The following is a 16,529-nucleotide window of genomic DNA, read 5'->3' as shown; positions in this document are numbered from 1 at the left end:
ATTTTTATTTAGTTTGAGCCGTGATTCATTATTTTCAGCACAAACTAGTGTTGCGCTGTTTTTCTTCAATGTTTTGCAATAACTGCTATAGCAAAACTGTACCGGAACGCGAAAAACTTTCTCGAAATTATCGCGCACAATATGATATAATCTAAAAACATTTCATATCAGCGACAAAAATTTGTATTTACTGTTGAAAAATACTGTTTGAATCGTTTCGCTTTCAACTGTATTTTTTTTGTGAAGTAGATTTGCATATCTTACTGAAATATTTACCCTCAACATAAAAATATGAAATTAAAAAAATATTTAATAAATAATCAAACAATCAAATTTAAGAACCTTCGTATCCTGGAATATTGCGTTTTTTATGAAAACAACAATACCGACATCTTATTTTTGTTATTTCATGGGGCTATCATTTGTTTCCATTTGTTAATTTGAGGACTATTTACCTTGCAGCAGCATTCGTCTATCACTCGTTCGCTCGCCTTTTTCTTAAGCCGGGTTCAGACGGTGCGAGTAAGCATACGAGTCGGTCTAGTCAGTTACTGCAGTGCAGCTACTCACACCGTGTGAACACATCATGCCAGTTAGTGTCATGTGTAATCCGGCGTGCGAGCTACTTCAAAGTTTTTTAAATTCACTCGCACTCGCATCTCTCAAAACGTCAAAAACGGAATTCAGCGTTCGAATCAGGGATGTCAAATGTAAAGACATGTCTCTATTTTTAAGATATTTGAAAATATGCGAAGGTATTTATAGACTTGAAAATTATTCGAAAAACAAATAAAACCCTCATAGTTTCTGAACGAAATCGTTGTTATTTTGATATGCACGCTGGCTGGGCACGCTTTCTTTTTGAGATAGTTTTCTTGAGAATCTCTAATATAGAATCACTATCAGACACGATTTTCATTCAAAATTCACTCACAACTTGCAAAGAAAGTATTGTTCTAAAAAACAGAATACATATTCGATTTTAAAAAGTACATTTTCATTCAAATCATTTTTATTTCACAAATTGGTACACGAAGCTGCTGGCTAGGCGAACTAAATAAAATTTAAAAAATCTTTTAGGTTGTTATTTATAGCATCACATACTTCCAGAATTATCTTAGCTATGAATGCTTTCAAAATTTTAAAAAATATCGCCAACTATCTGAACGATATTCCAGAAGCAAGGCACATCAATGTCGTTTTTTAATTTCACTCTTGCAGGTATAGCATCCCTCATGAGTGTATCTTGGCGTTGTATTTTTAGACCAATGAAATCCAACGGTGTTTCCACTAATTCAGACGTTTTTCTCAACACTGCTCTGTACTCCAGAGGATCATCATCGTAGTTTCTTCAATATTGTTTTTGTTGCTCCTTTTCCTTGCATCCAATTCCTGGCCCAGATCCTTTTGCCTTTCTGCTTTTTCGGATAGTACCTTCAGTTCGAAGAAATTCAGCACAAAGTATTTTTATACACAGTCAGCGTGTATTTCGCGAAAAAATTGTGCAACTAAATAAAATAAATGCAACTGAAAACCTGAGACGAATACGGATCGAATTCGGATCAATCATCTATCAAATTCGGACCTGATTGTTGTTTCTGACTATTTGATGGACATTTGAAAAATTATCTGGCACCCCTGGTAAGCCAATGCTGCAGTATCTACACTGACCCAAAAAATTGGTATATATGACGAATTTTTTGATATATATTACCAATGATTAGTAAATTTTTGCAATACGAATTATTCGTACATATTAACAAATAATGCTTCCTTTACAATGCAAGCTTTTAATCGCATGCGATATACTCACGCGCGATATTTTACAGAGCAGCTCTTTACAATGGTGCGCGATATTGCACGATAATCTGTCATAATCTGTCTGTCAAACCTGCATCCCTCTAATCATACTGCCATTATTTGTATGGACAAGGTCGTACTAGATTGATGGAACAAAATTATATCGTTAGATGTGTGAATGCAAGTATTCCAGATAATTAATAATTGAAAAATTAACTAATTCAATAGGATATTAACAAACATGTGTAAAAATAATTATGATTATGCAGCAATATGCTTGCAATAGGTGATAGACTTAGCTCTCACTTATTGAAGCGGTTCATATGTATAAAGCTAAACATTTATTTCGATATATCGTTCCTCCCATCTAGCATATCCTGTTCCACCTGTGTGATGTATGTAGCGTCTTCTGTCAAAGCAACGCGATTTTCGTAGCAAAAGCTTGGAGAGTTCTATCTTTTTTCGCACTGTCATGGGTGATTTCGCGCTTTGCTCTGATTGGTTGTCGAATAAAAATCGTAATTGAAGAAAAAAAGACGGGTGGGTAATGTCGGGGACATAACCGGAGTGACGTAGGACTATACAAAGGGGACAGCTTTTGTTAAATATATATTTTAAATATATTGTTTTATTTTCATCTCCTACGTGAATACCTACCTATCTAACTGAAAAATGGATTAGTTTACTGTTTACTCTTTATGAATATGTTGAGGGTTGAAAAGAACCTTTGGTGTTGTGTTTTTGTTATCACTCGATATTCCCATCTTGTTCGGTTAAACCTTCCTGTTTAGCTATTGCGTTTGCCACTCGCCACAGCTTTCACAGTTGGAAAATTTCTTCGTATCCAGCTTGTGACATATTGTTCAGTAAATTACATTTAATGCGACGTGCCGGAGAAGCACTTTGCCACTCACTGAAACTAATTGTTGCCTTGATGAGCGCCGAACCGAAACTGCTCTGTTCTTGAGGCGGGTTTTCTGATTGTCGTGAGCAGCTTTGCAAGCCAACTCGAGCACTCCGACGGCCGAAACTCTATAATCGCTGTTAGGTATACTGGTGCTCCGGCACCAATCCGTTCGGCCTAGTTACCCTTGCGGAGCAATCAGTGAATGCGACCAACAGAGAACTGGAGACCTGCACGGTTCTAGTGAGACTTTGCCTTTCCCTTAACTTGTCCTCCTTTGTTACGTCCACGATGCCGATGCCGTACAACCACACGGGTTTACGGTTTGAAAGAAAATAAGATATTTTTTTGGGGTCCGCGTGTTTTATACTCTAGCGGTACACACTCACAGGATAGAGACAAATCGGCAGACTCAGCCAGAGGGGCGAGTCCAACGAGACGAACGAATGAGCGTTAAAAGGGAGCGATGGCAAAAAAATACATTCATTACGATTTGTTCGCTCGTTGGATTCACATGCAGGCTATAAAGGGTCCTTTTCAGGATCACAAAATTATCTTCAATCTAAAGAGTTTATTGTTTTGTTGTCACTCGATATCCCCATCTTGTTCGGCTAAACCTTTCTGTTTAGCGATTGCATTTGCCACTCGCCTCAGCTTTCACAGTTGGAAAATTTCTTCCCATCCAGCTTGTGACATATTTTACAGTAAATTACATTCAATGCAACGTACCGAAGCGCCACTCAGTGTCGCATTGGAGGCGATTTTAACCTGTAATTGAACATTTGCGATGACAGTGGTACAGTGTCGACTTTCAATGTGCGGTCATAACTTGGATCTCTATGTTTACAAAAATGTCCAACTAAATAAGTCGCATTACATGTCCGTCCAATTAGCTAAATGTCGAACTAATTGTAAATTACTGTACTTTCAATCTGGAAACAGTTTAAGAGTTGGTGAAAATTGAATAATCTTGAAAGTCCCCAACTATTAATAAGCTCAGAACTACTGCCAAATTCACATACTCATCAGATCCTGGCAAACAAATTATGAAAACATCAATTTGTGTTTTATTATTATTTTGGATAATGTTTTAGAACGCATTGAACTTTATTTCCTAAACTCTTTTTTGGAAGGTTTAATGGCCCTGAAAAGCGCCTTGTTTTATGGAATGGTTCCAATTTAGAAAACTTAGTACTCGTGGTTTTGAAAAAAAAACCATTTCGAACGCCCTCGATGCCGCCTTGTTCTGGATTTGCCACCAAAGCAGATTGTAAAAAGAACAAACTTTTTTCTTCTGCTACCTGCTGCCGTTTTGCGATTGCGTTTGCCACTCGCCACTCGCTGCAACTGCCTGTTGTTGTCTTGATGTGTTCTGTTCTGAATGCGGTTTTTCTTATCGTCGCGAGCAGCTTTACCAGCCAACTCGATCACTTCGGCGGCCGAAACTATATAACGACGGCTAGGTGGACTGGTGCACTGGTACTAACGCGCTCGGCCTAGCTACCCTTGCGGGGAACTCCATATCAACACGGTTCGAGCGGGATTTTGCCTTTCCCTTCACTTTTCCTCCTTTACCATGTCCAGACATGGGTGCTTGGGTTGGTTTGTTGATGTGTTGTGATGCGAACCGATGTGGTGTACGGTTTGAATGAGAATGATCGTTACGGCAGCGGAGCGGGGATTTTTAAGCTGACTGGCTGGCTCGAGAATTACGCATGTGTGAGACTGCGACCAATGTTTCGTTCATTTTTTTCTTTTTCCTTTCCAATCGTGCTTCATTCATTTCGCTGCTGCTCTGGTTGCCCGTTTTGGTCGGTACGATTTGAGGAGCACAAAATGAACCAATCAAAAATGGGCACATAGTGAATTTTGAGAATGCTTGATATTTCACAATTATTCAATTATTTATCTCAAGAAAAATGAAATGTTATTCGTTATGATAGATGCGTAGATATATTTCCTATCAATTGATGCAAAAACCTTTGCGATCTATTGAGAAATGCTCGAGTTATAAGCGTTCCAAATCTTGCATTTTTTCCTACTTGTTCAGTGCCTAGATTTCCATTTCACCCCCTATATCTTCCGGTTAGACGTAGTCCTACGTCAAAAAAATCGCGCTCAATATGAATGATTGTAAATCCGGCATAACAATGGTAAACAAATGTCAAACCGGCCAGTATGACCCACTATAAGCGGTCGGTTCAACATTGGTTTAACATATACCCTAAACATATATGTAATTTGTTCAACACGGGGTCATTTGTTATTCCAAAGTCGGTTCAATGGTTTTTTGATGAGGTATATAATCATAATGTTTTCTTTTCAATTCTAATGAAAACAAACATTTTTCTATTTTTTGTAATCAATAAAAATAATAAATATTTATTTATATACAAATAAAATTGGAAATCGAGGAAGGAATCGGTCGATTTGATCCGTCAGGTCAGCTGGTGTGTTCGCATCACCAACTACTCGTATCAACGTTGTCACTCGATTTTCAGCAGCCACTGTTCCGTTACTTGTATTGCTACCGGCATTAATATACACCCCAACCAAAAGCGCTTGTATCACAGATTCCGGGGTTGTGATCGCAGGTTTTTTGAAGTAGCCTATGCTGCTGGTAAAACAGTGGATGAACCGGATATTTTTTGTTAGTGCTGCTGCTGTAACACAGCCGTACCTCGGGAGATTTTCCGTGGTGGTACCGCAGGAGCAGATAGAAATTTTGGTAGTTTTTCGTTCCAGTCCAGCGTTCCATTATTCGCAAGTGGTTTTCCGTGTTATACACGACTTGACTGGAAAAAATAAACAAACGCCTTAACATGTGTCAGTCAGGTATGTGTACGTACTGGTATGTGTACGTACACAATTTTCTCCCAAGGAGGACACATCAGAATATGACACCATACTTGTATCAGTATTATCGGCTCCTTTTTCAGTCCCGCTGATACTGCATTCGGCATATTCGTATCAGATGGATCATGATGTACTTGAGCGTCATGTTGTGGTAAACTGGCGGATCCTGGAAATGCAAAGCCATTGCTACCACATCACTGATAATTTCTGTGTGGACAGATACATCGATAGTTAGTAAAAAATTATATAAAACAAGTATCGAATACCCTACTTGAGGCTACGACGAATTTGTCGTAAAACATAATCGAAATGAACGGATCGGGCAGCTCCCGTAAGAACTTCTTTAGCACCGTGGCTACACACTCCGGTGAGTAGCTGCTCAGATCGGTGTTGATTAGATTTTCGTTGAGTGAGTCACGCAGTTTGTTAACCTCGTCGTATTTCGGCGGCGTCGTTCGATACAGCTTGCACAGATTCAGGTCCAAGTAACACATCGCTTTCTGTTCGATCTCGTTGCAAAGTATTATGACAATCTGTGGCGCCGGCAGCTTGGCCACGTTAAAGCAAAGACCAAGCCCAAACACCTGCTGACTACGGTTGGTCAACTCTACCGTCCGAATGCCAGTTTCCACCGCTCACGATTCAAGTCCCTTCGCTGATGTATCAGCCCCCGCAAGTACTGCTGACACGTATCACATTTAACCAGCTTAGAAAAAGAGTGGTCCACCAAATCATGCGAGTGTTTATCGACCAAATTATCACCATCTTCGCCGGTTAATCCTAGCACGATACGTCCACCTCCACTAGTGGTTCGCAAAGTACCACCACTGTGAATCGGTTTCTCTGCGCTCTGCGCTATTAGGTGGACCATATGTGAAAACCTACAATACAGCAGAAATGAAATAATAAGCCATAAAACAAACGTTAATATGTAATGTTTAAAAATTATTCAAAACAACTTACTTTTATTGTTGTTATCAGCACGGAAAAAATGAATTGATGACAGATAGTTTTTCGCGGTTGCCAGGGATGACAATTGTCAAAGCTACCGATAACGTACAGTAAAATATACCAATCGTTGGTATGGATGTGTATTGCATCTGACATTTATTTTACTAACGGTCGGTAATATTTACAGAAAATTTGTACATTCTACTAATGTTTGGCTTACCAAAGATTTGGTAGCTTATTTTAGTAATCTGTCTTTAATGGGATTCAGGCAGGCAGTTGTACGAGAAAAGAAACGCGGAACACGCGAATGTACAGAACTAGAGAAAGGTTAATTTAATCGAACTGGTTTTCACAACGTGTTAATGGCAATTGAAGAAAATTAAATAAAATAAAATGGCGCGCACTCCGCTGCGCTAGGACGACAGCTCATCGGGTTCGGCAGCACTGGTCGAACGAATGAGGTTCGGATATTGCCTATCCCAACACCCCCGCTCAATGTCCGGAACTCACCAGCCCCAAGTTGGCCCGATGCTTCTGGAACCGACTTACCGGCAACCCCTTGGTCATGATGTCGGCTATTTGTTCACCGGTGGGGATGTAATGGACAACTATACACCCCCGCTGAATCTCTTCACGGATGAATCGATGCTTGACGTCCACGTGCTTCAGGCGACCGGTATCGCGTTCATCTTCAACCACCCTGATCATGGACTGATTATCTTCATGGTATACGACCGGACTCTCCGGTTCGATATCCAAATCCTTCAGCAGACGCAACAGCCATATTCCATGACACACGGCTGTACTCAGTGAGACCAACTCCACCTCCGTCGAAGACAGCGAAATCGTCGATTGCTTCCGGGTTAACCAGCTGACACTTGAGCCGCACACTCGGAACACGTATCCTGTGAGCGAACGTTTGTCGATCGGATCATTCGCCCAATCCGCGTCAGCAAATGCATCGATCACCGGCGCAGAGTCCTCCGCAACGAACACCAATCCCAAGTCCAGTGTTCCCTTGATGTATCGCAGCACTCTCTTCGCATGGACCCAATGTTGTTTCGTAGGACAGCTTTGGAACTGGCTTAGGTAACTGACTGCTGCACACAAGTCCGGCCTGGATGTCAACGTCACGTACGTGAGGCAGCCGATTAGCTCACGGTACGGTTTGTCTGTCCGCTCGGCCTCCTCTTCCTTCTTCAGACGCAAACGGCACTCCATAGGCGTTGATCCCGCTTTGCACTCTGACATGTTGAATCGACGAAGCAAATTTTCCAAAAACACTCGCTGACTAATCCGCAGACTTCTTCCTTCCACGTCCCGGTCAATCCTCATTCCGAGAAATGTTCGCCTACGTCTGACATCTTGAACTCGCTGGAGAGGCACCGCTTCACTGCTTCAACCGCTTTCAGTTGTCGACTGACCACGAGCAAGTCATCCACGTAAAGCACCAGAATGATTTGATTGCTTTCGGAACCCTTCACATAGAGACACGGATTGCTCAAGCTTCGACGGAATCCCAATCGCTCGACGAAGCTATGGAACCTCGAGTTCCAGGCTCTCGATGCCCGTTTCAGGCCATACAGGGATCGGTTGAGTCGACACACCAGATGCTTGCCACGCTCGAATCCCTCCGGTTGAGTCATATATATCTCCTCTTCCAAGTGACCATTAAGGAAGGCAGTTTTCACATCCATCTGGTGTACTGTCATCTTCTGCGCGTTCGCAATCGCCAGAACCACACGCACGGTGTCCAACCGCGCAACCGGAGAATACGTCTCAGCGTAATCGAATACCGCTTTTTGGCTGAACCCACGCGCGACGAGTCTAGCTTTGTAGCGACTTCCATCACCGGACTCATCTGGTTTCACCTTAAACAAGCACTTGCACGAGATAGGTGTCCGTCCTTCAGGCAGCTTGACTAGCGTCCACGTCTTGTTCCGCTCTAGGGAATCCATCTCATCCCGCACGGCAGCGTACCACTTCTCCCAGTCAGGCCTCTTCCTCATCTCCGCAAGTGAGCTTGGCAAGTTGTCGACGAAGTTCGTGGCGTTCAACACAAATCCCGTATAATCCATCTCGTACTCTTGATGCCACCCCGGTGGCTTCCGGTTCCGTTTCGGTTTACTGCCAGATCCTGTCAACTCCTTCTGCTCTTCAGCTTCTTCTCCTCGGATCGTTTGGTCGGCACAGCTATCGTAGTTGTCCTCATCATCGTTTTCGTCCGAACCTGGATCCGGGCCATTCGAATCCCCTTCCGAGTCATCCGAATCTTCATCCGGTCCATTCGAATCATCTTCATCCGATCCACTCGAATCATCCTCTTCGACGTCACTTTCACCTTCGGACTCATCTGGAGCTGCACGAATCGGAAACACATCGGAACTGCACCCATGTTTCGGCTTCACCTTCGAAGTTGTATGCGAGTCTTCCACGAAAACAACGTCTCGCGCAACAACAATCCTCTTATGCTTGGGGTCCCAAACACGATAGCCACATGGAGCATACCCGACGAAAATCCCCTTCCAGGACTTCGCATCGAGCTTCTTTCTACGTTCTTTAGGAATGTGGACATACACGTCCGCACCGAATGCCCGTAGATTGCGAACGTTCGGCTTACGGCCTTCCCAAACTTCATACGGTGTCTTTCGATTACCAAGCGCACTGGCAGGGCTGCGATTCACCAAGTACGCCGCTGTCTGGATCGCAGGACCCCAGAGCTCCTTACCGACAACACTATCGCCGAGCATCGACCGAGCCTTCTCCACGAGAAGGTTCATACGCTCGCTCACGCCATTCTGCTCCGGGCTGTACGGGGTGGTCCATTCGATTTGGATCCCTTTCTTCTTGCAGAACTTTTTGAACTTCCGACCGACGTACTCGCCACCGTTATCGCAACGCAATACACTCGCCGAATTTTGCACTCGCGATTGCTTCGTACTCTTTGAAGCTGTCGAACACTTCGTCCTTTGAGTTTATTAGGAACACAACCGTAAATCGACTCCAATCGTCGACAAATGTCACGAAATATCGTTCACCGTGGATGCCCTCCGGCCGCAAACATCTGAATGGATCACTTCAAGAAAACGCTTCGATTGTCTATCTTCGCGCACAGAGAACGGTTTGCGTGTTTGTTTACCGGCGACGCACAGTTGGCATACGAATTCAATACCGGATTTCTTCACCTTCGCACTCATCCCGTCAACCATCTTATTGTCCATCAGCACTTTCAAGTTCTTCGCACTTAGATGTCCATAACGCCGATGCCAGAGTTCGAGTTCCCTTGGCACACGCCCACACGAGTAGAGAACTGATTCAGAGGGGCTTTTGCGATAGAAATTAAGTTCATATAGTTTTCCCCGGCGCTCGCCAAACGCGATCACTTCCGAATCCCGTTCGATACTCACGACGCCATCCGCAAACCCTACCTTCAGTCCGGCCATTTCCATCTTCCGAACGGACAACAAGTTCACACGGGCTTCCGGAATATACAGAACGTTTTTGAGTGTAACTGGAATCGACTTACCCCCAGCGACAGTAAACACATTTACATCACCGTACTCCTTGGCGACGATGGTTTCCCCTTCCTTCGCCACAGACATGTGCATCGGCTCCTTCATCGGCAACAGTTTCACAAACAGCTTCCGATCATTCGTCAAATCTCCGATGATCCAGAGTCGATTATCCAGCTCGATTCCGAGAATTTTCTACACTCACCGCTGTAAAAACAAACACTCTTTTCTTGCTTTCCCAGGTGTGCACTAGATTTAGCCGAATCTTTCTTCTTATTGTTATTGTTATTCTTGTCCTTGTCCGGGCAATCGGCTATTTTGTGCCCTTCACGATTACACCCAAAACACTTCCATTTTGCACTTTTTTTCTTTCCCTTCTGATGCTGCTTTCCACTGGCACCCGCACCGGCACCACTGAACGCACTTCCACCACTGCGCTTAATTTCTTCATCAAGCAATCTACACTTGACGAAATCCAATCTTAGCTTGCCTTCCGGCATCGTTTCCAGGGCAGTTACGACGGTCGCAAAACCTGGCTCCAACGTCAACAACAGGTAGCACACAACGTCGATTTCTTCCAACTTTGCACCGGTCGATTTGTATTCCCGGAGGATCCGCTCAAACGTCAGAAAATGGTCTTGCAGAGAGCCACCGGTGTGTCGAAGTGTCAACAGCTTCTTTTGCAAATGGAGGCGGCTTGCAACACTCTTCCGTTGAAAAACCCGTTCCAGCGCCGTCCAAACGGCTTTCGGAGACTCTTTATCCTGGATGTATTCCAGCATGTTGTCACTGATTCGCGAAATCAACAACGACTTGCACCGACGGTCTTTCTTCGCACGTTTATCGCTTGCTTTCGCCTTCGTCTCCCGCACGGTAGCAGAATCTTCTTCATCCACAATCAACTCCTCGACTTCTTCCGCTTCCATTTCGATGCACTCCTGGAGCTCGTGCTCCTGCAGAAGAACCAGCATCCGAAACTTCCACTGCGGATAGTTCTACCCGTCGAATTGTGGCACTCGGGCAAATTCTGCTTCGCGCTCCATTTTTCCTCACTTCTTTTTTTTCCTTTTTCTTTCTATTTTTTCCTCTTTTTTACACTCTTCCCGTAACCGCGATCACTGGGCCCATAACCTAATGGGATTTAGGCAGGCAGTTGTACGAGAAAAGAAACGCGGAGCACGCGAATGTACAGAACTAGAGAAAGGTTAATTTAATCGAACTGGTCTTCACAACGTGTTAATGGCAATTGAAGAAAATTAAATAAAATAAAATGGCGCGCACTCCGCTGCGCTAGGATGACAGCTCATCGGGTTCGGCCGCACTGGTCGAACGAATGGGGTTCGAATATTGCCTATCCCAACAGTCTTCTGGGTGTAGTTTCGCGTCAGCAGCTCACACTGTGTGAACGGACAAGGCGAGTCAACCAATTGTCAAGCGAGTTCACCAGGTCAGTAGCTGCTCATTCTCAAGTCAGCTATTAGCAACGTATAAATGGGCCTTTATACACCGATCACCATACACCCGATCGTTCTGAACTGTACGCACAGTTCAGCCAGCGGTCATCGTAAACAGTTCGTTCTGAACTGCATACACACTTCATCGTTCACCGTACAGTTCGTTCTGTACTGAACTGTATACACAGTTCAGCCAGCGGTCTTCGTACACAGTTCGTTCTGAACTGGGTAAGCAATTCATGTGAACTGTTGCCCAGTAAAAAGAACGACCGTTCGTTCACTCTTTTTGGTGAACTAGTTCTTTTCAACAGTTCATGAACGGTTTGCCCATCTCTACTTTCGACTGAGGTCGCCGAAGAAAATGTCTGCCGACGATCTTAAATAATACCCAAAATAATATATTAGACTCGAAATTGCGATTCCAAGATTATGTTTCAGCTCATCTCAGGTGCTTGGACTTATTCGAAGACGGACGTTTCAGTTCACGGATGTGTACACCCTCAATAAACTGTTCTGCACACTGGTTCGCAGCATCCTTGAGTATGCAGTTCCAATATGGGCACCATACCAGACAACACAAGCTGCCAAGCTAGAGTGAGTACAGAAGCAATTCGTTCGGTTTGTCTTACGACAGCTTCCATGGAGTGTCCCTATCGTACACCTTATACGCAGACTGACGAGCTTTAACACTCTTTTGTACCGCGGCACCCTGGACTTACATTGGGACAATATCGCTACAGGGTTATTGAAACGCATTCTGTACAATATGATAAAAACAAACTTTATTCACGACATGATTAAACGATACGATTTTACGATGGACGATCAACAATAACTCGATCCATAACAATAGCAAAGTAAACAACAACAAATGACAACCACACTAAAAACACATATATGCGCATCTCATTGACAGTCATGCTGTCGTGCCGATACTCTGTGGGATGAAACTGTTGAACACATTATCATACAGCAACAAGAAAACAGTTATTTTGTGAACACAAAGATACCAGATTGAATTCAAAAAGAATTTTCTATTTTAACGGGACTGGAGGAATTAATTTCGGGATTATGATACTACTGATTATGAAATAAAAGACAGGTACATGAAGTAGTTCAATAGAAATTATTATCTAGCTAACATGAAATAAAATTTTACTCAAAATAATAGAAATTTCGATGATGTTTGAGATTCTTATACATAATGTTTTGTTTTGTTTTCAATCTATAATCACTTACGCTTAGTTCCCCAAGAGTTTCTTGACTTTCTCGAATATATTCAATCCTGTTTAAGCAAAAAATATAAAAAAAATGAACGAATAAAATATGTTTCAGGTTCATGTATTTAAAAAATGGTTCATCATGGTTTTATTATTATTTTGTACACAGTCAAATAAATTATTTCAATGAATTGTTGCGTGTATTCGGACTATTTAGCAATCCTTTTTTCTCTTGTAGACATAGTTCTGAACGAGACTTTGCACGTCCATGCGAAACTCTAGCTTTTCTTCCGGCATTAATTTACGCACATGTGGGAGCAGACTTTTAAAAAATGCTTCATCTTCATCGTCATCAGCGGTAGACTTATTCACCTTTTGTTCGAGCAGCATTTTCTTGGCCTCAATTTCAACCAGCTGCTGAATGCTACTCCGCTTTACAGATCTGTTTGACTGTTGAGAACTAGTTTGAGATTGTGTGGAGGAAATGAATGGAGGTTCCTCCAAGTAATTTATCTCGAATACATTCGAATAATCATTTCCGTTTGATTCCTCAGACTCGACTGCGACATCTTCCGAATCATCCTCGGCTCCTCTAGCCGAAAGATTTCCGCCATATTTTCGGGGTTTCATCTGATCTTTGAGAAACAACATCGACTCGAAGTGGGGCCAAGTGGTGTATTTTTCAATGTTCAATGGGTCTCCTTCCTCGGATTTTGCTACCGGGAACTTCCGCAACTCTTTCCCGAATGCGTCTCGTAGATTTTTCCACTTCTTTTTTACAGCATCTGCTGAAAAATAAATACCTGGGTTAATTGCCAGATAAATTATTGTTTATTTACACTTACACGTTGTATTTACTCCCAATTCGGCTGCAACTTGATGCCAAAGACTGTTAACACACAACCTGTCTCGGTACTGCTTCGATGTTTTGTCCCACAACGCTCTTCTCAAGAAAACTAAGGAAATCAATCTATCTGATTCGACCTCCATGTTAACAGTAAACAAACAAGTCCATTCTAACCTGAGACGTCACAGCTAGTAAACATACCTGCGCAGGGATGCCAGATATGATCGAGATGAAAAATATAAGGTGGGAAGATTTTTGAATTTGTGACGTCACACATTTTGTTTATGTACGTTACTTTTCTTATAACAGTCCAGTTATAGGAAAAGTATTGTTAGTAATAGTAAAAATAATGGGATGAAATAAAGGAACTATTTTTTTTCTTAAATTAATGTTAGCGTTCAAAATCATGAGGGTCCAACTGACATTTTAGCAGAAACTGAAATTTCAGCATTTTTGAGGTGTTCTAAACTTAATTACAATTCAATTTTACTTCTCGTTAAATGTTAACTAATTTGAGTTTTTATTTTCACTAAAATAGCTAAAAATACAAACTACAGCATTTATTTCAATCAAGTACATTCGAAAGGTAAAAAATCAAGATCAATGCATACGTCTTAAATGAACATAGTTCGGCTGTCACGCTTCGTTTTTCTCGTTTCCATACATTTTACCCATTCAATTATTTGAACCGGCAAGGAATTTAAATATTTCAAATAAACATTTTCTGAATTTCCTTAGCTGCGTTTGGCAAGAATTCAACGTCACAAAGTAATGCAAACATTCTGCAGAATGATAATCTCTCTTGGGTAAATTCTAGTTCATAAACCTTCGTAAATGAACAAAGTCCGAATCACAAAATCGTGGGAAAAAGTTACAAGTTGTTTTCATGTAAAATGCACTTGAAAGATAATTTTTTTTTCACTCCGTATGACCTAGATTGAGACGAAAACTCCGCATGTGCATGTTTTAGACGAATAAAGTGTTCAGCATCCTAATTGTGATAAAAGTAATTACAATTGTGGACAAGAGATAAACTTCCATGAAGCTTCTCTGAAATCCAAAAATAATAGACATTAGAATACTAATTCTGATATAAGAAGAAAACAAAAAAAAAATAAACAATTTAGTTCGTGATATGTTCTGTTTTTTTTAAATGAAGAATGTAATGCTAAAAATATTTTTTGCAAATATGTAATTAGTTTCTGTATATCTTCTTTCGACGTTATTCGTTAAGACATTCAATTTAGTACCATTTAAGTAACTGTCTGGTATGCCTGATATGTGGACTTCCTATCTTTCTGGCTACTAATCAATCAAAGTTTGACAGTTTGAAACCAAAACCTGTGAATCTTCTCACCTTCTATCCTCCATCTCGCTCTGCAGAATGTGCAAAGGTGCCTGGTTTGAAGACATGTCTTCAATTTTAAAGACATTCGACTTACTGTGAAGACATTTGATTTTGTGAAGACACTTGAAAGACATTATGAAATATATGAAGACATTTCAGTATGATAACGTACGTGGGTTTTTGAGAGATATTATTTCCATGTAATTCTAACTATTGGCCGAAAATATCGTCAAAATAAGTAGGGTTTTTGTCCCAGTGTCATTTGCTTGCTTTTTTCAACAGTGTCACTTGTTTACTCTTGTTCTTAATAATCAACGGAGACTTTCGTCACTTGCTTTTTTCAAACTTTTCCAAGCAATTATCATTTGTAAACTTATAAAATTTAATTCACAGTTGCCCAGTATATTCTTTATTTACATTTATCAAAATAAACTTCAAAACCTCAAGAGAAGTTTAATGAAATGCGCTATACCAATTAGAATAAACATTCAATAAGCTATCAAACTTTGTTGAAAAGTATGTTATGAATTTCAGTTTCCCCCGATATGATTGTGAAGACATTTGAAGACATTTTTTGTACCATGTGAAGACATTTGAGGGCCTTAGAATGCAAGGGGTGTAAGTGACTTGATCGATTTCTCTTCATCAACTTTTTCTTTAGTTAATAACTCAACTGCAAAAAAGTTCCAATTTAAGTTCGCTATAGAATCCGATAGATGAGGTTCTGACCTATCTTCCACATTGTCAAATACAACTCGATGTAGAGAAATCGATCAAATCACTTACACCCCTTTCATTCTAAGCCCCTCATTTGAAAGAATCACCTGGCATCCCTGCTGTCATGGTTAACGTGACGCGATGTGGATTTCAATGCGGCGAAATGGGCAAAACTGTTCAGCATGTTTTCCAACCTTTCACAATAATGACAAATTTACGCGAATTTTTTCCGTCATGCTTCCTTTACAATGCAGGATTTAATCGCATGCGATATACTCGCTCGCGATAGTTTTTCAGTGCAGCAATGGTGCGCGATATCGCACGATAAACTGTCATAATCTGTCTGTCAAACCTGCATCCCTCTCACCATTACTCCCATTATTTGTTATGGACAAGGTCGTACTATATTGGTAGAACAAAATCATAACGCTAGAAGTGTGAATGCAAGTTTAAAATTCCAGATAATTTATCATTGAAAAACTAACAAGTTCAATCGAATATTAACAAAAATGTTGAAAAATAATTATGATTATGCAACAATACGCTTGCAATAGGTGATGAAGTGTTTCATATGTATAGAGCTGAACATTTATTTCGATATATCGTTCCACCCAGCTAGCATATATTGTTCCACCTGTCTGATATATGTAGTGTTTCCCAAAGCGCGTAGAAGTATATCCTAAGGTGGGCCAACTTGCTAAAACCACTCTTCAGCCATCTTGGAAGTCTACTGTGTTTTGTTTGTAAACAAAACACAATAAGCTTGTGCCCAAGCTCGCTCGTGATCAGTCTGTCTCTTTCACACTTCAAGGAAAAAATTCCCCTTCTGCTTTCTTCCGTACTGTTTTCATATACCGCTCCCCTAACCAACTTAGTGACGAAACGGCCTCACCTAGTACCATAGACCCGTCTTGGTGTTT

General features: G+C 41.4%; 2 protein-coding genes across 3 annotated transcripts; both read right to left on the bottom strand.

Annotated features, from left to right (window-relative positions):
• Positions 1 to 7,003: 7,003 nt before the first annotated feature.
• LOC129773172 (uncharacterized) lies at positions 7,004 to 7,762 on the bottom strand. Its single transcript, XM_055776746.1, has one exon. The coding sequence runs from the start codon at positions 7,760 to 7,762 to the stop codon at positions 7,004 to 7,006; it is 759 nt and encodes a 252-aa protein (XP_055632721.1).
• A 4,934-nt stretch (positions 7,763 to 12,696) lies between these two features.
• Positions 12,697 to 13,718, bottom strand: LOC129778807 (transcription factor Adf-1-like). 2 transcript variants are annotated; one of them, XM_055785916.1, is made up of 2 exons: positions 13,543 to 13,718; positions 12,697 to 13,485 (listed from the first exon to the last, which is right to left on the bottom strand). In XM_055785916.1, exons 1-2 carry the CDS (start codon positions 13,685 to 13,687, stop codon positions 12,911 to 12,913), a joined length of 720 nt encoding a protein of 239 aa, XP_055641891.1. In that variant the 5' UTR covers positions 13,688 to 13,718; the 3' UTR covers positions 12,697 to 12,910. The 2 variants fall into 2 exon arrangements, with proteins under 2 accessions (XP_055641891.1, XP_055641892.1); XM_055785917.1 differs by having other exon boundaries at positions 12,699 to 13,482.
• Between the last annotated feature and the right edge of the window lie 2,811 nt (positions 13,719 to 16,529).

Source organism: Toxorhynchites rutilus, chromosome 3 (assembly GCF_029784135.1).
Source record: "Toxorhynchites rutilus septentrionalis strain SRP chromosome 3, ASM2978413v1, whole genome shotgun sequence".
Classification (NCBI taxonomy): domain Eukaryota; kingdom Metazoa; phylum Arthropoda; class Insecta; order Diptera; family Culicidae; genus Toxorhynchites; species Toxorhynchites rutilus.
This window is presented reverse-complemented; position numbering and strand designations above follow the sequence as displayed.